General features: G+C 42.1%; 2 protein-coding genes across 3 annotated transcripts in view; both read right to left on the bottom strand.

Annotated features, from left to right (window-relative positions):
• Window positions 1–13,838, bottom strand: part of ezrb (ezrin b) — a 55,718-nt gene extending 41,880 nt beyond the window's left edge. Inside the window, exons 1-3 of one of the 2 annotated variants that reach the window (XM_036984802.1) lie at window positions 13,685–13,838; window positions 12,453–12,562; window positions 5,541–5,624 (exon numbers count right to left, since the gene is read on the bottom strand). In XM_036984802.1, the coding sequence (XP_036840697.1) occupies window positions 5,541–5,624; window positions 12,453–12,464 (96 nt within the window). In that variant the 5' untranslated portion in view covers window positions 12,465–12,562; window positions 13,685–13,838. The remainder of the gene's footprint in view (window positions 1–5,540; window positions 5,625–12,452; window positions 12,563–13,684) is intronic. The other variant, XM_036984803.1, reaches the window with a different exon arrangement.
• Window positions 13,839–14,911: 1,073 nt separating this feature from the next.
• rsph3 (radial spoke head 3) lies at window positions 14,912–21,110 on the bottom strand. The gene is made up of 9 exons (XM_021611570.2): window positions 20,835–21,110; window positions 20,359–20,446; window positions 20,123–20,264; window positions 19,859–20,004; window positions 19,210–19,413; window positions 18,416–18,578; window positions 17,863–17,949; window positions 17,334–17,440; window positions 14,912–16,146 (listed from the first exon to the last, which is right to left on the bottom strand). The coding sequence occupies exons 1-8, from the start codon at window positions 20,945–20,947 to the stop codon at window positions 17,364–17,366; spliced, it is 1,020 nt and encodes a 339-aa protein (XP_021467245.1). The 5' UTR covers window positions 20,948–21,110; the 3' UTR covers window positions 14,912–16,146; window positions 17,334–17,363.
• Window positions 21,111–23,264: the final 2,154 nt, after the last annotated feature.

Here is a 23,264-nt window from a genome sequence, read left to right as displayed (position 1 = left end):
ACAGGAGCACGAATGCCACACCTTGCACGGTCACTCCAGTCAAACGTGAACAGTGAACTGTTTAGGTGGCCTGTCCTGAACGTATACATTCACAGTATCTAAGAAAAACTGTGGGGGAAAAGGCTTTAAGCAGTTCTATGGAAAAATCAAAGTGAGTGTGTTGAAGAGGTAGGGCTGAGGCAGCAGGGCTGCACGTCAATGGTCCTATGATCAGCCCCCCCCCCCCCCCAGAGAGGAGGATATGATCAGGGCCCACCACAGAGAGGAGGATATGATCAGGGCCCACCACAGAGAGGAGGATATGATCAGGGCCCACCACAGAGAGGAGGATATGATCAGGGCCCACCACAGAGAGTGGCCCACTCCAGGCCACTTTAACAGGGGATGGGCTCACCACTGATGCTGAGTAATACCAGTGTGTGTGGGGGGGTCACTCTGTGTGTGTGTGTGTGGGTGAGTGTGTGTGTGTGTGTGTGTGTGAGTGAGGGGGAGGACCGGGCTGCTCATTTGACGGCTATACAGTATGGAGCAGGCCTTTGCCGAGAAGCTGCTTAAATAAACAGCCCCTCGTGGCATGCTGGGACAGCCTCACATGAAGGTGCAAGCTGGTGGCTCTGATATTCAGCAGTCTCAGCCATGTACACAGGCTTGCGTGGCCTCCAGATTATGGGCCTCACAAAAACTAGGGCAAAGCAATTGACTAGGTACTGGTCTGTTTCAGCTGTCGTGGGCAGCCTAGCTGTTAGGAGAAGGAGACCAGTTGGCTAGGTACTGGTCTGTTTCAGCTGTCGTGGGTAGCCTAGCTGTTAGGAGAAGGAGACCAGTTGGCTAGGTACTGGTCTGTTTCAGCTGTCGTGGGTAGCCTAGCTGTTAGGAGAAGGAGACCAGTTGGCTAGGTACTGGTCTGTTTCAGCTGTCGTGGGTAGCCTAGCTGTTAGGAGAAGGAGGTGCCTTCTGTACACTTGAGTGCCACGCATACAGGGACCTTTGAAATGTTTGTACATTTGATTGGTGGATTCAAATAAAGTATTTAAAATGTGTGTGTGTGTGTGTGTGTGTGTGTGTGTGTGTGTGTGTGTGTGTGTGTGTGTGTGTGTGTGTGTGTGTGTGTGTGTGTGTGTACGCTTCTGTCTCACTGTCTGTGTTCTTCCTGCTACTGACTTCACCCGCTCATGCCAAGTTTCTAATTCAATTAGGTCACAGGCTTTGGACAGACACATTTCTAACCAGAGGAAGCAGTAGTTCAACGTCAGTAGACTTAAACTTTGGCTACTGGTGGTTATCAGATGGACAGTTCACAAGACAAACCCATTACGTGCACCTGTATTGTGAGCGCCGACAAACTGTTTCCAACACAAATTATTTGACATTATACGACAATGTCTGGCACACCCCACTGAGGCCTTTCAACACGTAGCTGACGGAATTCTTAGTGACACTGAAGTGGAACATCTGAATCTAATACTGATATCTCTGCAGAGAGCCTGAAGGTAAAATTCCCTACCTTGAATATACTACAAGTTTGCATTTCTTACAATGCAGGAAAATGATCAGCAACAAAAGAGTGAGAAAATTAAGATCCTACATGATGCCTTTGGAATCCAGTCCATACTGTGGCTACAGACGTGACACCATGGGACTCAACCATTACATAAGCACATAATTTTTTAAAGTTTTTTATTTGTCAAATACACCAGAAAGGTGCAGTGAAATGTGTTGTTTTACAAGGTCAGACATGGTAGTATGGCGCCCCTGGAGCACATAAGAGCTAAGTGCCTTGCTCAACGGCACATCGACAGATTTTTCACTTTGGGTATTCAAGCCAGCAACTTTTGCTCTAACCACTAAGATAGCTGCCGCCTCCTCACATCCAGTACATTACACTGAAGTACCAACCAACAAGAGGTTACGGCAGCAACTTACTACAAGCTCGTCAATGTAAGGTAATCTGAGAACAATACGATATTGTCTTATTGTCCCTCTATACTTACTATACAAACATGCTGTATTCAAAGATGTTGTACAGAAAACATTGACGTCAGGAACCGGCTCAAACACATGTATTTCTGGGTTCCATGGGAAGGACAATGGTTGGGATGATTCACTTTTAGAGGTCGACCGATTATGATTTTTCAAGGCCGATACCGATACCGATTATTGGAGGACAAAAAAAGCCGATACGGATTAATTGGCCGATATATATATATATATATATATATATATATATATATATATTTGTAATAATGACAATTACAACAATACTGAATGAACACTTATTTTAACTTAATATAATACATCAATAAAATAAATGTAATCTCAAATAAATAATGAAACATGTTCAATTTGGTTTAAATAATGCAAAAACAAAGTGTTGGAGAAGAAAGTAAAAGTTCAATATGTGCCATGTAAAACAGCGTTTCAGTTCCTTGTTCAGAACATGAGAACATATGAAAGCTGGTGGTTCCTTTTAACATGAGTCTTCAATATTCCCAGGTAAGAAGTTTTAGGTTGTAGTTATTATAGGACTATTTCTCTCTATACCATTTGTATTTCATATACCTTTGACTATTGGATGTTCTAATACGTACTTTAGTATTTCCAGCCTATTCTCAGGAGTTGATAGGCTTGAAGTCATAAACAGCGCAATGCTTGAAGCACAGCGAAGAGCTGCTGGCAAACGCAGTAAAGTGCTGTTTGAATGAATGCTTACGAGCCTGCTGCTGCCCACCATCGCTCAGTCAGACTGCTCTATCAAATCCTAGACTTAATTATAATATAATAACACACAGAAATACGAGCCCTAGGTCATTAATATGGTCAAATCCGGAAACTATAATTTCGAAAACAAAAAGTTTATTCTTTCAGTGAAATACAGAACCGTTCCGTATTTTATCTAACGGGTGGCATCCATAAGTCTAAATATTCCTGTTACATTGCACAACCTTCAATGTTATGTCATAATTATGTACAATTCTGGCCAATTAGTTCGCAATGAGCCAGTGGTCCCAAACTGTTGCATATACCCTGACTCTGCGCGCAATGAACGCAAGAGAAGTGACACAATTTCCCTAGTTTAATATTGCCTGCTAACATTAATTTATTTTAACTAAATATGCAGGTTTAAAAAATATATACTTTGTGTATTGATTTTAAGAAAGGCATTGATGTTTATGGTTAGGTACATTCGTGCAACGATTGTGCTTTTTTCGCAAATGCACTTTTGTTAAATCATCCCCTGTTTGGCGAAGTTGGCTGTCTTTGTTAAGAAGAAATAGTCTTCACACAGTTCGCAACGAGCCAGGCGGCCCAAACTGTTGCATATACCTTGACTCTGTTGCACAACACGCAAGAGAAGTGACACAATTTCACTAGTTAAAAGAAATTCATGTTAGCAGGCAATATTAACTAAATATGCAGGTTTAGAAATATATACTTGTGTAATGATTTTAAGAAAGGTGTTGATGTTTATGGTTAGGTACACATTGGTGCAACGACAGTGCTTTCTTCGCGAATGCGCTTGTTAAATCACCTGTTTGGCGAAGTAGGCTATGATTCAATGATATATTAACAGGCACCGCATTGATTATATGCAACGCAGGACAAGCTAGATAAACTAGTAATATCATCAACTATGTGTAGTTAACTTCTTAAGTTATAGGGGGCAGCATTTTCACTTTTGGATAAATAGCGTGCACAATTTCAACTTCCTGCTACTCATACCGCTTCCACTGGACGTCACCAGTCTTTGGACAGAGGTTATTCCTTTGTGCAATGAAGAAGTACGGCCATCTAGGAACTGGGTTGCACTGTTGAGAGTTGCGCAAGACTTGAAAAGTAACGTTGGTTTGTTGTCTTCCTGTATTGAACACAGATAAACCCATCTTCAATTTGATCGATTATTAACGTTTAAAAATACCTAAAGTTGTATTACAAAAGTAGTTTGAAATGTTTTGGCAAAGTTTACAGGCAACTTTTGAGATATTTTGTAGTGACGTTGCGCAAATTGGAAGCTGTTTTTTTCTGGATCAAACGCGCCAAATAAATGGACATTTTGGATATATATGGACGAAATTAATAGAACAAAAGGACCAATTGTGATGTTTATGGGACATATTGGAGTGCCAAAGGTACTCGTCAAAGGTAAGGCATGTTTTATATTTTATTTCTGCGTTTTGTGTCGCGCCTGCAGGGTTGAAATATGCTACTCTCTTTGTTTACTGTTGTGCTATCATCAGATAATGGCTTCTTATTCTTTCGCCGAAAAGCCTTTTTAAAATCTGACATGTTGGCTGGATTCACAACGAGTGTAGCTTTAATTTAGTATCTTACATGTGTGATTTAATGAAAGTTAGATTTTTATATTTTATTTTAATTTGCCGCGCTGCATTTTCCCTGGCTTTTGGCCAAGTGGGACGCAAGCGTCTCCTATCCTAGAGAGGTTAACTTGTGATTATGTTAAGATTGATTGTTTTTATAAGATAAGTTTAATGCTAGCTAGCACCTTGCCTTGGCTCCTTGCTGCACTCGCATAACAGGTAGTCAGCCTGCCACGCAGTCTCCTCGTGGAGTGTAATGTAATCAATCGGCCATGATCGGTGTCCAAAAATGCCGATTACCGTTTTTATGAAAACTTGAAATCGGCCCTAATTAATCGGCCATTCGGAATAATCGGTCGACCTCTATTCACTTCCAGAAATAATGTCAATTTTACATCTAGATTGTTATATATATATTGTAATCTGATAAAAAGGAAAAGGCTTTTATCATGCTCTCTCTTCTAACACTACCGGTAATCAGTTTCAGTAACATCACCCTACCGGTAATCAGTTTCAGTAGCCTCACACTACCGGTAATCAGTTTCAGTAGCCTCACACTACCAGTAATCAGTTTCAGTAGCCTCACACTACCAGTAATCAGTTTCAGTAGCCTCACACTACCAGTAATCAGTTTCAGTAGCCTCACACTACCGGTAATCAGTTTCAGTAATCAGTTTCAGTAGCCTCACACTACCAGTAATCAGTTTCAGTAGCCTCACACTACCAGTAATCAGTTTCAGTAGCCTCACACTACCAGTAATCAGTTTCAGTAGCCTCACACTACCAGTAATCAGTTTCAGTAACATCACCCTACCGGTAATCAGTTTCAGTAACCTCTTGGCTCTAAGCACAACACCCCTTTCGGGAAATGGTTGCTAGAGTACGTGAGGAGAGAGGGTCTGATAAGAACAATTCCAGTTCAAATCTCTTGAAACCCTGCCTTAGATAACATATCAATGGCTGTGAGTGGGTACAGGACAGGCCTGGAGGTATGGAGAGGTGGGGGAGTGGGCTTGGGGCCGGGTCACTAGAGCAGGGCAACTGATAAGCGCGCGCACACACACACACACACACACACACACACGAGAGGATGGCTTCAAAATATATTTAATATAAATGTCTGCAAAAAATATATTGTAAATACTCTAGGTGCTCTGTTGTTGCTGGTAATAACAGGACCAACCCTATGAATATAACAGCAAGAAGGATACTGTAAACACTGACCTGGTCAAAGAGCTGTTTACCAGTGGTGCTGGGCTGGACGGCAAACTCCAGCTCAGCGTCCATGGTGGTGACACGAACATTGACCTGTGGAGGGAGAGACATGACAGAAAGACATTAGTAACACAAAAACATGACTATTTACTATCTAGTCAGAGAGAGAGGGGTTAAAACACTATAGGAACTAACAGTGACAGAGCAGCTGAGGATTAATCTACATGTCACACAGACATGTACTTCAAAGGGGATGATACTGTATGTAAAGACAGAATAAACACAACAGAGCATGTGTTTGTTTATCTATGCTTTGTAACAGACAGAAAGACTGATCGGAGGGAACTGAGTGGGAAAATCACAATGTGTTTTACCTCAAATATTTACTCCTGAGCTCTCGTTTCAGATTTCATACTAAGCTAGTCTGGTAAACTTCTCTGTTTGACTATAAAGTAAATTGTGTGTGGTTGTGAAGCACGTCAGCCTTTTGTAGCTACCAGCTGCAGTTAGCTAGTTACAGTAAAGGCACATGGTTGACTTCAGAGGGGGCCCCTGTCGGAGATAGCCATAGGTGGTGAGGGCGATAGTGTCATAACCCCTTGACACAGACCAGCCTATCAGGATAGCGTGGGTGGGCAGGGAAGTTTGTCAATACAGCCTATGTCCATTCACTGCAGTTTTGAGAGAAAAGGCATGCGTTTCCATTCTTCGGTTAATGATTGATAAGGCTGACCTATGCTGCACAAACAGTCCTAGTTTTGGTCTGCTTACGGAGGTCCACTGAGGTAATAAAATGATTCAAACAACTAAAACGTTGCAAATACGGAGAAAAACGTAGGGGAAAAAAACTGCCTTGTGAGTTGCAATGAGAGCATCTTCCCGATTTCCATGAATGAGACATGACATCAACTGTGTAAGGCTTTCACAATAGAGACCCGTGATAGGATATCACCACTTCAGTGACTAAAGTCCTGCTAAAATACATCATAGTCATTACAATGTCAGCATTGTGAGCTCTCTAACACACACCAGTCCTTCAACTCTCTCTTCTAGGTCAGATGTTGTTTCAGTTATGATTCGGTTCTACAGTACAGTATTTACCCAGGTTATTGGTTAGCACTGACTGACAACCCTATAAAGAAGTGTGTGGACTTAGAGATGAGGGAGCGGAAGCCTGCTGTTAGCAGAGCCTTTGGTGTAATCTGTCATCTCCTGGCCATTGTGAATGACATTGAGGCTCTGTAGTGAGCAAACTCAATGGTGCCTAATGGAAACGGCCAAACGGGACGTCTGCTGGGCTGGGCCCTGGGCTCTTACTGACTGACTGTTGACTCACAGCCATGCTCCCTAGCTGCCTCGTAGGCTACATACTGAGCCTACACAGAATAACTGACGTGACGATGGCAGTAGACAATTATTCCATAGAAAGAACAATTCAACCCTTTCAGAACCAAGTGAATGTGAATGGACTACAAAGAGAAAATTGCATCTACATTTACATTTAGGTCATTTAGCAGATGCTCTTATCCAGAGTGACTTACAGTCAGCACATTCAACTACAGTAGATGAAAGGTAAGGTAGGTAATGTAGATAAAAGGTAAGGTAGGTAATGTAGATAAAAGGTAAGGTAGGTAATGTAGATAAAAGGTAAGGTCGGTAAGGTAGATGAAAATGTAAGGTAGGTAAGTTTAGGTAAGTTAGGTAATGTAGGTAAGGAAGATAAAAGGTAGATGAAAATGTAAGGTAGATGAAAAGGTACGGTAGGTAAGTTCAGGTAAGGTAGAAATGTAAATAAAAGGTAGGCAAGGTAGATAAAAAGTAAGGTAGGTAAGTTTAGGTAAGGTAGATTAAAGGTAAGGTAGGTAAGGTAGATTAAAGGTAAGGTAGGTAAGGTAGATTAAAATTAAGGTAGGTAAGGTAGATTAAAGTTAAGGTAGGTAAGTAAGTTTAGGTACGGTAGGTAAGGTAGATTAAAGGTAAGGTAGGTAAGTTAAGGTAAGGTAGGAAAGATAGATAGATAAAAAGTAAGGTAGGTAAGGTAGATGAAAAGGTACAGGTAGGTAAGGTAGCATGAAAGGTTGTTTATTTTTTTGCATTGGAAAAGCCTCATAATGGACATATTGAATGTTGTGGTCAGCTGTGACTGGTTCAGTCTGAGTCTGGGAGTCCAGTTGGAGGAGGGGGGGTAGTTCAACAGGAATTCAGCATGGCACACCGTAGCGAAACATTTTCCAACAGAAAAATTAAAATATGTGTTCTTATTGGACAAATTTAGCAAGTTTAGCTCTCTATTAAACACAACCAGGGACTGACATTATCATCACTAAACCTGGAGGTGGGGGGCTCCTAGCTCACACTGTGGGAAGCAGCATCCAAAACAGAGGTAAAAAAAGAGAGAGAGAAGAAAACTCCATTAAACAGCAACACAAAGATCCCCTTTCAGCTGGGCCTCCCCAGTGGTTCCTCTCCTATACCACTATGCCTTCTAAACAGACCTTAGGTCCCAGACTGCACACAGTCAAACTGACTCCAGATCAGCTGTGTGAGGGAGACAGACAGGCCTTTTCCCTGTGACGACACAGTTAAACTGACTCCGGATCAGCTAAGTGGAGGAAAAGGACAGGAAACGTGCACAACATTATCCCTCCACATCGTTGTATAATATACCTAGAGTAATGACAAAATCGGGGCACCCTAAGTCAACACACCCAGACCAACAGAGAGAGGAACAAGTGAGTGGGCACCGCCACACACACAAAACCAGTGGGTGAGTGACATCTGATCTCATGCAATTCGACTAACGGTAAGTCACTGAAGCCATTCAGTTAGAACATTACCAGAAAACATGACATTAATGATACAAATACACTGGGCAAAGACCTACATTTCCAGAAAGTGCAACTCTGGTGAGAATGACTATAATTATTATTCTGAAACCATAAGAGAAGTACACGTATGCTTATGACAGCAAACTTTCCAACTGACTCGAAATGATCCTTTGTATATTAATCAACAAACCAAATGTGATTTGACTCAATGCGATACAATAACACTTGTTGCATAAACACATTCATTTTCCATTCTAAATGATGGGCCTCTCTGAACTGTCTGTCTGTCTGTCTGTCTGTGTGTCTGTGTGTCTGTGTGTCTGTGTGTCTGTGTGTCTGTGTGTCAGTCACAGGAAAGAGGCCTGTAAATGATGTATTTGTCTATGGTGTATGTAGGCACCTGAGCTGAGCCATAAGGGAAACTGAGCACCTACCACCACAATATCAGTTGGGGGGGGCAATCCCCCCCACACTTTCAATCTGAAATCCCCATTACCAACTCATGAATTTGTCATTATTGCAGATTAAAAGTGTTTGATACATTACTGGCTCTATATTTATCTTTTAAAATCGCCCCCGTCTCATCTCAATCGAATAGTTTAGACTGTTTGGATGTGTTGACAGACTCGGAGTGAGTTGCTTCTACCATGCAGTGCGTGTAGCAAAAGTGATTACTGTCCTCGTTATGAAATTATCAACTTTACCCTGTATATCCAAAAATTACCATAATACTGATTGTTTCAAGCAAAACTACCAAAATTAGAAAGTGCAAGCCATTTTACAAACATTTGAATGCTGAAGGTGATGCGCAGGTGTGCCAGATCACTAGTGCTGAGCGATTAACCCAAATGTTGGTTATTTTCCGTTTTTTAAACAACTAATTGACCAACATCGGTTCAATAATTTGAATTCCATTTCATGTGGTTTTTTTTTATTTTGTATTAATAGTTTTATTCTGTGTTCTTAAGGCATTCAACCCTCATAATGCATAGTGCGTTTAATGTTTAAAATAATAATAGAAAACAGAGATTATTATTTTTATAATCTAACAGAAACCGAACAGAATAGCTCTAGTTGATCATTGTGCAAAGCTGCATAGCACACAGTTTGACTATGCTACTGATAGGGTTGTTGGGAATGCAAAATGACTTGTAGATCAATGACTGTCAACACAATTACATGCTAAGTTCGACACTGAAGGCGAGGACGCGGTTGTCACAAAAGATGAGAGGTATTTTCAGAAGGTATAAAGAAAATAATACAAAAAATACAAAAAAAACTCAACTCTGATTGAATACACTTGAATACATTTTCTGACCGATGCATGCTACATTTGGATCTTTTGGGGTCCCGCGGACCGATGCACTCACATCTTATTAAACATTTGAACCGGGGACCGATGTGTATCTGTGAATCATTACATCTCTAGTCGTAACCAAATTGAGGTTGAGTGGATCGCAGGTGTCTAAGTAAAAAAATATATAAATATATATTTTTAAATATAATACATTTTTGGGGGGTGAAAAAATACTGCAGTCTGAATTTAAACAACATACCAGGTAGAAAGTGTGTAGAAATGTATTCTTTGAAAAAAAAAAGCTTTAATAAATATATTTTCAATATGTAGTTATTAGCGCCAATTAGCAGATTTTGTGGTTTCAAACATGTGAGCTTGCCAACATTCTTCATCAAGAATATGATCAATATGGAATTATTGACAATGAAAAAGTTAGGAATGTTGTTCACTTGTGTAATGTAATTGCTACATTTACAGTCAATATAGCATTAAAACTAGTTTTCCAGATTGCATTTCGGCCTTAAAGATATGAATATTGGGTCACGACTGAGACAACCTGGTTCATTCTGGGTCCCGAGGCAAAACAATTTGAGAACCTCTAGTCTAGTATGCAACACCCTTCACTGGTTAATGAGTTGGTTGACCGATGGTGATCATCATCTCACCACAGTGGCTCAACAGAATGGGCTACATGCTACATTCCCATTCAATATTTAACAACGGTGTGGCTTTAAAGGAGTCTGTTGCAATGTGGGGTTGTCATGGGAACATGTCTGCAATTCCCCACAGAATCATTTAGCCATAAACTCCCACTGGGCTGGGTCCTACCTGCTGACCAGCTGAAGGTCCCATGGAGACTGGAGTGGGGGTAGAATACACCCCTGCTGCGTCCCTTTCAATTAGGTATTTAGGACTGAGACCTCTAATAGTGGGTTAGTTTTGCAGACTGGGGCACCTCAGCTTGGCCAACTTGTTGACTGAACATAGTGTATTAACTTTTGTTAACAACTAAAGACTATATAATGATGTCTAAATATATAATGATGTGATAAGTGCCAACATGATGACTCTTCGGAGTGACATGCCCAGAGGGCGTAACAGCAGGCATCGTCATATTATTGAGTTATCAATTATACACGAGAACAAATTATTAACAATGGGTTTCAGACAAGAGAAGGAAACACCCACATCTGTGTGTGTGTGTGTGTGTGTGTGTGTCAGACTGTCAAATGGATGTTCAAGGGGCCGTGAAACAGGATTCAGGGAGAGCCAAGGAGGGAACATGATTCACTTGATGACAATGTGCAGGTTGGCATTTATTGGGATGACTCATGTTCTGGAGGCAGCTCTGCAGGATAGTCAATAGCTGGCATTGCCACAAAGTAATACAATCTGAAATCTAACCCTAATCTTTACCGCACTGTTTACCTTATGCCTAACCTTAATTTAAGACAAATTAAGCAATTTTTAGTTTTTGTGAATTCTTACGATATATAGCCAATTTTGACTTTGCAGCTGGCCCATCTAGTGGAAATCACTCGGCTCTGCCTCCAGGACAAGATGTATCCTATTAAAGGTCAACCTGCTGACAATGTGTCATTCTGACAAGTGTAAATTGAGAGAGAGAACACCAAACCAGGATCTCAATCTCAGCTGCTCAAATCTCAACTTTCTCTTGTCAGATTACTTTCTCTTCTAAACCAATGAAATCTACTCTAGATGTATTTCTCTGTATGATAGATACATTCTACTAGGTTTGATGTGTTTTTCACAGTAAATAGGATTTTGGCTTAAATGGATAGTATTGCATCACAACTCACGATACTGAATCTCAATATGGGCTGATCATCATGTCAGTGAAACTCAGTTTGTGTTATAGAAAGCCCATCTAGTCAGTAGTGAGCATAGCAGCCACAGCCTAACAAAACATGTTGACCAACCAATGCTATAAATAGGAGTAAGATCATAAAAAAAAAACATTGGCAATATTTAATGTCTTTCTTAACTCACGGTATATAGAGAGAAGCCCGTAAGTGGCAGTAAATCAATGCTTATGCCTCATCATTGATATCGTGGAGAGAAAATAAAACGGTCCTCCATTATATTACCAAAAAGGGCAGGTTTTCAAGTTGTGTGCCTAAATGTGGAGTAGCAGAGAGTGCTACTGTGTCATGTAGCCAGCACCACAATGATGTCACTTTCCAGTGATGCTCTTAACACTTTATGACTCCTAGTCTTCTAGTGTCTCGGATGAGAGACTGGGGGGGGGGCTAATGAAAGTCCATATTTTTTGGGGGAAGTGCTGTCAAAGACAAATGTCACCAAAAAAATGACCAGCTTTAAACCCAGGTAGGCCTCAGCTAGGATATTACATTAAGTCAAATAAAAAGGTTCTGAGAGTAAGACTAATGAAGACGACTAAACTTCATGTGAGGAAGCACATATATTCAGACAGTGTGACCACTTACAAGAGGCCAACTTCTTATTCTCATCTTCAAGAGAATGTATTGATATAAGTGGGGATGTTTGTATTTTCATCTACAAGTGAAACTACAAATTAAACCATAGAAAAATTATATATATTTGGTGTAAAATAGTCATTACAGCACAAATAGCTTATAGTACCTCCTCTTATCATGAGCAGACATCGTGTCTCTTGCCTGCCTGGGCTACTTGGATCTCGACTCAGGACTGCCAACGTATCCTCTTTAGTTACCAAGCATATGTTTAGACAACTCAGTAGAACTCTGACGACCTTAACATATTTGAAATATATAAAATCACTGCAATACTTACAGCTTTAGGCATTGTGTGTCCTTTTCCTGGGTCCGTGCGCGGAGCTGTGAAGTTGGTTTCCAAATACTTCGGATAGCCTACTAAATGACGTCTCCACAGTCAGTGCCTTCCTGTCAGAGAGAGCGAAAGAGGATAAACGCGTTTCAGCCACTCCGGTGATAACCAGTCAGACGGGACTACCCTGCCTTCTTTAAACGCTGGTGCGAAATAGAGATTGGTTGACGCAGCCCTCGTACAGCCGTATGAATCACTTTTTATAAATAGTCTATGGAAATTCAGATTAAACGAGCCTCACCCATAACAGCCACAAAACGGAGAGTCGAGCTTTAACACCGAAATAAATTAGGAGTCTCCACCCTTATAGGTAAACATCTTACTTCAGCACCACTACTGTGGTATCTAGGTGTGATCCTTGCTCGGATAAAATTATGAGGGGACGTTCGATGTAGCCTACAGTATATGATACACGGTGTACTGCAGATACATTTTCCTTCAGAATCAATTAATATTGGCTACTACTGGGTGATGTGAAGCCAATACAAAGTAGCCTATCCATCACAGGGACATCAAATGTACTGTTGCGTATCAAATATACTGTTGCGCTTAGGGTCTGCCGTCTGTTACAATGTAACACCTTGTCTATATCCTTTAACAGGGCAGTTGGGATCACTAAATAGCCACGAGCTTCATTAACTTCTGAAGAAAATACACATTAGGCCAACACTGTTTAGGCTTTTTCAAAAATAACAAAACCTATTAGGTTACACGACGTGTGTAGAAGTAGACAGACCTACAAAGGAAACAAGTTGAGTCCACCTAACGTTACCAACCTAAATCTGTAGTTGCCTAGCATAGGCTACTAGGCTAATCAGTGAATCTTCTTTGTTGTCAAATGTCATAATATTATTATCCAAAATAATTATTTGACCGACTCGAATAGGTTTTAATTGTGCATTTTGGAGCAAACATTCGAATAAAATAGCCGTTGCATCATGGATACATTTTTACACTTGCAAGCTACATACTCTTCCATTTCTAGCATTTTACCAAGCCACAACCCACTACAATTATCCCAGACACCTGTTGTTATATTTCTCCCCTTTGTGGGAAGCGGCGGTAGAAGTGGTGCAACAAGTGCGGAAACAAAGTAGTGAGCATCCCTATTCTGTTCAACTGTCTCACGTTCACATAAATATTCGATCGCCTATTCATTAATAGGTACAATGGCTTACCAGAGCAGGTGTGATTTAAGATGGTTCTACCGCAGGGCAGCCTCGGACACTCCTCTGCAGAACTAACAGCGCGGCAATATGGCTGACCTCCGCTACTTCAGCGCTCCGACTATTGCCGCCTGCTTGCATGAGTTCCTGCTTGTCACCGGTGCCAGGCAAGAGGGAACCGTCATTCGTACAACAGCGACTCCCACTAATGACACGTAGTTTATACTGAAAACTGTTTGAACTCAAGCAAGCTTGTAGAAAAATGCAAAATAAGGGCAAAACCCTACAACTTATCTACTGTAGGATTAAAATGGTATGTTTATTATGGAGAAACATTATTTTAAAATTAGTAACCTAATTTGTGATAAGTAATTACAATTAATTTGGGGTGAAAATATATGGCAAAGCTTTAAAATTATCATAGAAAAATGTTGACCATTGAAGGATCAGTGATTCAATGTGGTCAATAACTCTTTATGGGCACATTGTTTCTGGTACCCTGACAACCCTTTATGGGGCACCTACAGTATGTCATTTATCACCGTTGAAACCACTCAGTAGGCCTGCATTTATATCAAATCAAATCAAATGTATTTATATAGCCCTTCGTACATCAGCTAATATCTCAAAGTGCTGTACAGAAACCCAGCCTAAAACCCCAAACAGCAAGCAATGCAGGTGTTGAAGCACGTTGGCTAGGAAAAACTCCCTAGAAAGGCCAAAACCTAGGAAGAAACCTAGAGAGGAACCAGGCTATGAGGGGTGGCCAGTCCTCTTCTGGCTGTGCCGGGTGGAGATTATAACAGAACATGGCCAAGATGTTCAAATGTTCATAAATGACCAGCATGGTCAAATAATAGGTCTGGGACAGGTAGCACGTCCGGTGAACAGGTCAGGATTCCATAGCCGCAGGCAGAACAGTATAATCATTTATAATCTGAGTCTCGCTATATCAACCAGACAGAATATAACTTTGGCTACAGTCAAAGCACATTTTCTTAATAGTACATACTGCTCATTGTTGACTAGCAAACAATTATACAATTAGCCTGTTATATTTGGCTAATTATAAAAAGACAGGCACTAAACAGCATATTTATTTCACAAATGCAATGGCTTCACTCCATGACCTTGAGGATAAAACAGACCAGATGGAATAGTTGTGTCATTGTACAGAAGGGAAGACCTTGAGATAACCAAGAGGCCACATCATAAGAGTATTCAGATGAGAGCATTATGTGAGCATTATGTGCCATAAGTTTATTACCAGAGTAGCTTTAACATGATTTATTGGGTTTAGGCATACAACTACAAAAAAAAGTGCAAAATTACATTTAAAAGTCCTTTATAAAAACACCACATAATCTGAGAATTTTACGAATTGCTGTTGCTACATAAAATAGGCCTACTGTAGATTAAGTCTATTGTGGGAAGTGGTAATTTAATACCACACATTCATTCTAACAAAATAACTATGGCGTCATAAACAAACAAAAGTAAGATATTAGATGCACGTGTATATTTGTTTGGATTACCATTCTTGTGTTTCTATTTGTATAGTTGAGTAATAGTGCGCGTCAGAAGCACACCCTCTAAAACTCAACCTAGGAAACGCTGTGAACGGGTTGGGGAGGTTTCATAAATGGAAACGGACCAATAGTTGAGTAGGATTAAAATAGAACGGTATATATCAGAGATAAAACGCTGAAGTGCGTGCACTAAAATGCGCGCTATAGGTCACAACGCATGCATTCTACTGGACCGAAACAGCCACTTGTAAAGAGGAAATAGTTTACAATCTATTTATAAACAACAAGGATCGTATACATGTGTCCTGAAACACAGATGTACTGTACTTTCCAGCATGTCTTATTTGTTTAAATTTTTTTTTTTTAAATAGCATAATGGTATGACCGCAAGAGCTAATGTTTGGTAAACATTTAGTTTACCAAACAAGTAGGCAATATTTTTGGTTTAGCAGATTACTTTCAAGTTAAGGCACTGGCACAAATACTATAGGATTGTTGTTGAGGGATGTGACTTTTTGTAAACCGGAATTTAGTGATTGAACACCAGTATAATTTCAAGAGACATACAATTTTGGGAAAATGACTGTACCAGCAGGGAAAATAAGACAAGTCACCAATTGCAGATAATGAGCTACTGAAACACAAGCCTCCAACACATTACATCAAAAGTCAGTAAACTCTGTCGACAACACTAAGGTTAAGGACAGGAAACTAATAGGCTATAAATGCACTGTCCATGAAACCAAAGACTAATGAGATTTGTAGAAAATGCTAAGAGTTAAATCTATAGTCTTTATTGTAGACAGTTGTTCGATATTTTCAAATCATGAATATAAGTAGAGTAAATCATTTTTTAATAACCATTTAATGTACTGTGTTGCACAGATATGTAGAGATTTTCCTTTCGCCATTCAGCTCCTCAACTTTTCATTTGAAATGCATTCCCTGTATAGAAAACAGACCAAAAAAAAGCATGGTTTGTATTAACTTCCTGGACACAGTAGCAGCAGAGATTAACTTTGTAATGGATTACATTACGTACAGTACATATGATTAAAGGTGCTGTGCTGCCTGGGTTAGATTAAACACTTTAAAATAATCAAATTGGTGTTTGTTCAGAATATCAACCAATAATGTGATTGGATTCTGTTTGGGGAAAGACAGAAGTGTCAGAATGGAGGGGAATGCCCTATACGTAATCACAACATGCTTGATTAACAACATGCTGATGCAAATATTTTTATTTTTAAACACTGTGGCTTTAGACAGCACAATCAGATCTGGGACCAGACCGGCTATAATAGTATGGGTTATTTACTGTATATGCAATAGCAATGAGTCGTCAGGTGTAAAAACAGTGCTCGAAGACTCTTCTATTCTTACAGATGTGTGGTTAAAAACATTAACATCAACCTGCTTTATCAGTCACTCTACCATCCTGATTTTGATTGTAACTCAAGGGAGGAGCTGTTAAGTGGTGTAGGCCAGCATGAGGAACATGTAGTACATCTCTCTAAGGACCGATTCATAATTTGAAAGGGTTCTATCTGGAACCAAAAGGGTTCTACCTGCAACCAGAAAGGTTTCTTCAAAGGGTTCTCCTCTGGGGACAGCCGAAGAACCCTTTAAGCGTGTAGCTTGTAATCCATGCCTGCATAACTCAAGTTGTCCTACATATCATTCATGCATGTTAAGTCTGACGCACTTAAGTTGTGACAAAAGTCAGACTTAAGTGCGCCTTTTAAGTCTGACTTGTGTGTAACATGGATGAAAGATTTGTATGAAAACTTGAGTTATGCAGGCATGGATTTCAAGCTACACGCTTAAAGGGTTCTTTGGCTGTCCCCAGAAGAGAACCCTTTGAAGAATCCTATTCGTTCCAGATAGAACCCTTTCGACAGAGGGTTCTACACAGAATCCAAAAAGGTTCTCCTATGGGGACTACCGAATAACGGTTTTGGATTCAGGCCTGACAGAATGGGGAGGTCTCTTTCATTCAAACGAACACACTCACAGCATCAATGGTTCTGGCTCCAATATCAAATAACTAGCCTTAAGCATACAGGCAGTGGGTTTATTCATTTGTTTATACCATTAACAAATGCTGGTTCTTTCGAATTGGCTGATGTTACCTGTATGTCCCCCCATAGTGGTACAGGCCCTCATTGGGTGGAGTGGTCGTGGGGCTGCATCTGTTGGAACAGCTCCAGCCTCTTCTGGGTGACATCGTGGATAAGCACTAAAACAAATACGGAGAGGGTATGCTATAACTCTTTGGTCTGTGTCGGAGTACCCTGGTGGGTTTAACCCTCATGGTTCTAGTACCCCTTGTGGACATAACACAGATATAACATAGGCATAACTCGTGTCTTTGAAATGGCATTTTATAGGTTGCTGTTGCATCAATGGTCTTTGTAGGATATTTGAGTTCAGAACTGCAGCACTGTAAATGGTGGTTCTCTAAATTACAATCGCTTCTGTAGTATTAAATTATAGCCACTAGATGGAGCCAAAACAATGTTTATGACCAGTTAAATCTCAAGAGGGCCTCACAGCAAATGCACTTCTGTGGAAGGCTTATGGGAATGTGTTAACTGCACAGATACTAAGATTTAAAGTATTGATATTTGAAAAATCTCAGAAGTGCATTCATCCACTTACTGTCCAACACTGCTCTTGCCACGTATCTCTTCTCCAAAGTGTTACTGACATGAGCCATCAGCCACGGGAGGAAGCCAGTCTCAATATCTGGACATTAGAGAAGACCAGAGCACACACGCAAAAAAAACACATTGAATGTTAAATACTGTAAATATGCATGCATCTTTAGAACCAAATACTTAATATGTTGGTACTCGAACTATACATAGGGAGAATCTCAATTGCATACTCCTTGAGTCCTCTCTCCTCGCCTCCTCAAAACCCATTTGGGAAAGCCAGATGTCCCTCCCCTCTGACCTTCACCTCCAGGAGGCAAGGAGCAAGGATGCGAGGACTATGCAGTGAGATTCTTCCATGGATCTTCACGTGGATCCGAGGAAGACCAGCTGCTGCCATCGCAACAGCTAATGGGAATTCTAATAAAATACCAAACTAATACCAGTCTTGGCAGTCCTCTCTTGTGCATTGAACATCTCATGTAGCACGACCTCTTATGTAACTGTTGGAGGAAAGGGTCAAGGGACAGTCAGCAGGGCCCTGGGGGAAGACTGACCTCTCTCCACAGGGTCGTAGAAGTAGCCGTGTTCCCTCAGCGTGGTGTAGACTGAGGGGAGCAGGTCGGCCAGGTAGTGCTGGGCAAACGCTCGCGCCGCAATCTTGTCCGCAGTCTCCATCTCCTTCTTCAGCACCTCTCGCTGCTGGGTGATTCGACGCTCCTGTTCAGAGAAGAGAGACAATGAAAGTCATGGGTCTGTTTCCCTCCAAAGAGTCTGTCTGGAACCTCATGCTATGGTGCCTGAGCAGATATCAAACCTAGGTCAGGGATTGAGGGTTGCCTTATTGCCTGGGGAAAGTGCCCTGAGCAGTCGCTCAAGTTAAGCATGCTCTGAGGCTGCTCCATTCGCCAGGTGTTTTATTTTACTTGACTAATAACAACCAAAATGCAAAGAATTCCAATAGTCTGGTCTTTCTGGTTCCTCCCATGTGTGTTGGTAAAAATAGCTACTTTAAATGTTCTGGCAAGTTATCATAATTTTGGGGAACCCCAAAATACTGCTGACTTGCCCAATGGGCGATTGCCTTTCAGACCTTAATGTCAATCCCTGCAGGCTGATTAATTGGCACCGTCTTCCCTAGTGAAAGCCTAGGCATTCACTCAGGATGCAAATATTTTCAGGTCTCAGGCAAGCAGACCACCACTCAGCACCCTAACAAACCACCTCTGTTGCACTATTGAGAGTAATGGACATTAACTTTTTAAAACTAATCTATCCCGTAATTTATCTTTGGCCTGAGAATTGGTTACATGTATCCGTGTGGCAGCAGCCATGTCTGGTGGTCCTGTACCTTCTCCTCACGGTGGCGTCTCTCTTGCTCCTCCAGCCGCTGCACCTCCACCAGCTCGGCGTTGCGGAGCTCCTCGAAGGCCCGCTGCTGTGCCCGCAGGCTGGCCAGCTCCTCCTCCTCCATGACCTCCAGCAGGGCCTGCTCCACAGTCTTCCCCACCAGCACCTCCAGCACCGGGCGCACCTCCATGTCAAAGTCAAACAGCTGCAGGACAAGGCAGGGGACATGGGCATGGAGGGGTTAAAAAGTGGGTACAAATAAAAAATAAAGGGTTAAAAGTGTGTTGAATACATTTTCAAATATACTGTTTCAACAGATGAAACTACACCTTTTAGAACAATGCGGACTGTGAAGAGACACACACACACATTCTTATATTATACATTTTGTATTGTAGATATGTAGTGGTAGAGTAGTGGTGTAATAATGTGTTGAATGATGTACTGTTTAGTTTATATTTTTTCTGATGTAATCGCCTTAATCTTGTTTGGACCCCAGGAAGAGTATGGGGATCCATAATAAATACAAAGATATGCCTAACGTGTTTTCAACCTGTTGCCAATCCATTTGAAGGAAGCTCCTTCACATAATGTTGAATTGTTTTCATTGCACAGCAATGAAGAAGAGGAAAAATAAAAAGATGTAATACCTCTCCCTCCTCTATCTGTGTGGCCACATCTTTACCGGACTTGGCAGGAATGAAGAGGGGGGTGGCCGGTTTGTCCAGGAAGGCGTCGGTCTGGCACTCGACGCTGGTGTCCTCTACGCGATCATTCAGCTCCTCAAGATAAAGCTCTGAAATAATCCATGTAATTATTTCCAGCTCTGGAAATAATCCAACCTCTGTGTTGTCCAACAATGACAGTAGGCAGCTAAGATGTTGTTCTGTTTTACCCATAGATTTAGGTTTTACCTGTCTGTACATCTATGTGCTTCCTTCCCTCCAGAGCCTCTGGAGTCCTGGGCCTGAACTGCTCCATGGCACGCTTCCGAGCGACCGATCTCCTTCTGGACTCCTGCTGTCTCTGGACCTCAATAGGGTCAGGCTGAGCTGCCTGGCCAATACATAATTATACAAGACGTGATGGAAACATTTTTACCAATGTGGTTATCACTTTCAATATCTGACTTGGTGAGCTGGAAACTCACCACTGGTAGGATGTGCTGGGCATACGTGTTTCCCCTGACAACACGTCGGTCATACATGATGTTTCCATAATTGCTCTGTCCATCACTTCTGCATGACAAGGGAACAGGTGCTCTTTTTTTTCTATGTACAATCTTGATAAAAACGAATTAGCATACACTTATCCACAGCCGTGCACTAATGCAGTTACATTAATGAACCAGGTTTTGCACCTGTTTTTTAATCAATCAAGACTGGATAGCGTACTTATTGAAAACCTGAACAATTGCTAGCACCATTTCAGCTGCCTGACCCTGCAAAATATACAGTGCAACAACTGACAGGAATCGAAATGTAACTGACCCCAACTCTGCTATGCTGGCAATAATCTAGCTACCCATTTCATTAAGCAAAAAGTCTAGTTGTTTACGCTGCTGAAGTTAGCTTTTGGCTAAACTATCAGTTACTGACAGCATATATCGTTGTCTATCAAACTTACTGCTCCGCTGCGGGCTCTCTGTATTTGGTGCGGTTTTGAACAGGTCTTGGGCGACTGGCGAATGTGTAAGTCCCGTTTGGAGCCTCCTTTTGAGGCTGTAACACGGATGTCATTCTTTGATTTACAGTTAGCAATTAACTAATCTCTAACTAGCAAAATTATTCTAATGAAAACAAATCGTATTATTTGATAAAAACATTAAAACTGGTAGCTAAATGAAAGTGAATAAGAGTGTCTAGTTGTTGACGTTTGTCATAGCAACGATTTCCAGGAAGTGCAACTTTGCTGTTACATCACTTCCTCGGTTGCCTGCTAGTGGTTTTGCTTTTTTGGTTGGGGGGGCTAGCAAAGCAAGGCATTTACATTTTATGCAGGACTGACATATATTCAGCTCAAGTAATTTCATTTTAATATGATGGTCTTCCACTCCACTCTTATGGACCCTTATGTACAGTTCAATAATAAATATAATCCTATGCACTGTGCAGTATGGAAAAACAAAATCTTTACTTTAATTCAAATATTGCCTAATAAAATGCATATAGGAGAAAAAGATCATTATAAAGTGGCTTCAATATAGTTTATATACAGAAAAAGCAACAATTATTATTTTATAAATGTTATTCAAGTGGTACCGTAGTTGCGTAAATGTAATGGGATGCATTTGCTCTTTGTTACTGTTTTATTGTTTTTGGAACGACCCATTATTTGATGGTTTAAGAAAGTTACATTTTGGCTCTGGATGTCAGACTCTTCCTCTTCATCCTCATATACCTCCCCCTCGGCGATGGCATCCTGGTACTCCAATACCAAGTCGTTCAAATTGCTCTCTGCCTTGGTGAACTCTATCTCATCCATGCCCTCCCCGGTGTACCAGTAGGAAGGCCTTGCGACGGAACATGGCAGTGAACTGCTCAGAGACACTTAAACAGCTCCTGGATGGCTGTATTGTTGCCTATGAAGGTGGCGGACATCTTGAGTCCAGGGGGTGTGGTGTTACAGGCAGCAGTCTTGACGTTGTTGGGCATGAAGTGCAGACTCGGGAAGGGTACCATGCTGATGGCTAGCTTGTGGAGGTCGGCGTTGAACTGTTCTCGGAAGCGAAGGCAGGTGGTCACCCCGCTCATGGTAGCCGACACCAGGTAGTAATGAGGTCTCCGTAGGTGGGCGTGGGGAGCTTGAGCTTGCGGAAGCAGATGTTCATTACGCCCTCCCCTCAAGGCGGCGGGCCCTCTTTCGAGAGCATATCCTCTGCCACATTCAGGATGCCAGGTACACCTCTGCGGTGTTGTCCATTCTCACCAGGACATGTCTTCCCTTCAGATGTGGAAGGAAAGACCGCAGGGCCAGCAGTACAGCTCGGAGCTCTCGTGTATTGATGTGCCGGCCGCTCCAAGGGGGTAGCCAACAGCCACTGACCAACCTGCCCTAGGTCACACCCCCCAGCCAATCTGGGAGGCGCCTGTGCTGGCCAGCTCCCGGTGGCACATCCTCAGCATATCCACCCTACCTGAGAGAAAGGAGCGACAGCACGGTGACATTGGCGCTTCGGGTGCAGCCGGTGGAGGTTGAACCACCGTTGAAGAGGCTGGAGATGGAGCAGGCCCAGGGGTATCAGCAACGGGTGTTGGCAGGTCAGGGCGGCCCCTGCTGAAAGTGGTCGTGGCAAGATAAGATTGCCTGAACTCTCCTGGTGGGCAGGTGTACTCTCACTAGGACTGAGTCAAGTTACATGCCAATGAAGGCCACCCTCTGGGTGGGGGTCAGATGACTATTCTTCTTGTTTACGTAATGCCCAGTCAGCCGATGTGGGTCAGGAGTATGTCTCTGTCTGACAGGACCTGGGTCCTGGTCGGGGCACAAATCAGCCAAACGTCCAGGTAATTGACGATCAACAATCCTCGGGATGCGAGAGGTGCCAAGACAGCGTCCATGCACTTTGTGAAAGTGTGGGGTGCCAAGGAGCGGCCGAAGGGAAGAACCATGAAGAACCAAGAACCATCCCTTCGAAAGCGGATCGGAGGTACTGCCAATGAGCTGGGTGAACAGGAACATGGAAGTACGCATCCCGCAGGTCCAGAGTCACAGCCCACTGATCCCTGGACACGTCCTGCAACATGCGGGCTGGGGGCAGCATGTGGAATCTCAGAACCTTCAAGTAACCATTGAGGTTGCGGAGGTCCAGAATCGGTCGAAACTCTCAGTCTCTTTTTGGGACCACAAAATAAGTGTAGTAGAACCTACCTAGCGGTTCGGATGTCTCGAGCTCTCCAGCCGCAGAGTTTTCTTCAGGGGGGAGGGGGTGACACGAAGGCCCCTGAAGGACGGGGGCCGGCACTGGATTTGGAGTCGGTAACCCTCGAGCATTTTGGACAACACCCAGGGGGACCCCATACCCTCCTCCCACTTTTCCCTTTGAGAACAGGAGAA

The sequence above is a fragment of the Oncorhynchus mykiss genome, chromosome 8 (genome assembly GCF_013265735.2).
Source record: "Oncorhynchus mykiss isolate Arlee chromosome 8, USDA_OmykA_1.1, whole genome shotgun sequence".
Classification (NCBI taxonomy): Eukaryota; Metazoa; Chordata; class Actinopteri; order Salmoniformes; family Salmonidae; genus Oncorhynchus; species Oncorhynchus mykiss.
Note: the sequence above shows the minus strand (reverse complement) of the source record. Positions and strands in the feature narration are given on the sequence as shown.

Coding starts and splice junctions, on each gene's coding strand:
- rsph3 (XM_021611570.2), bottom strand. CDS start 20,947: ATGACATCCGTGTTACAGCCTCAAAAGGAGGCTCCAAACGGGACTTAC. Junction 20,265..20,358: donor CCCAGCACATCCTACCAGTG/GTGAGTTTCCAG, acceptor TGTATTGGCCAG/GCAGCTCAGCCTGACCCTAT. Junction 18,579..19,209: donor GACGCCACCGTGAGGAGAAG/GTACAGGACCAC, acceptor TTCTCTGAACAG/GAGCGTCGAATCACCCAGCA.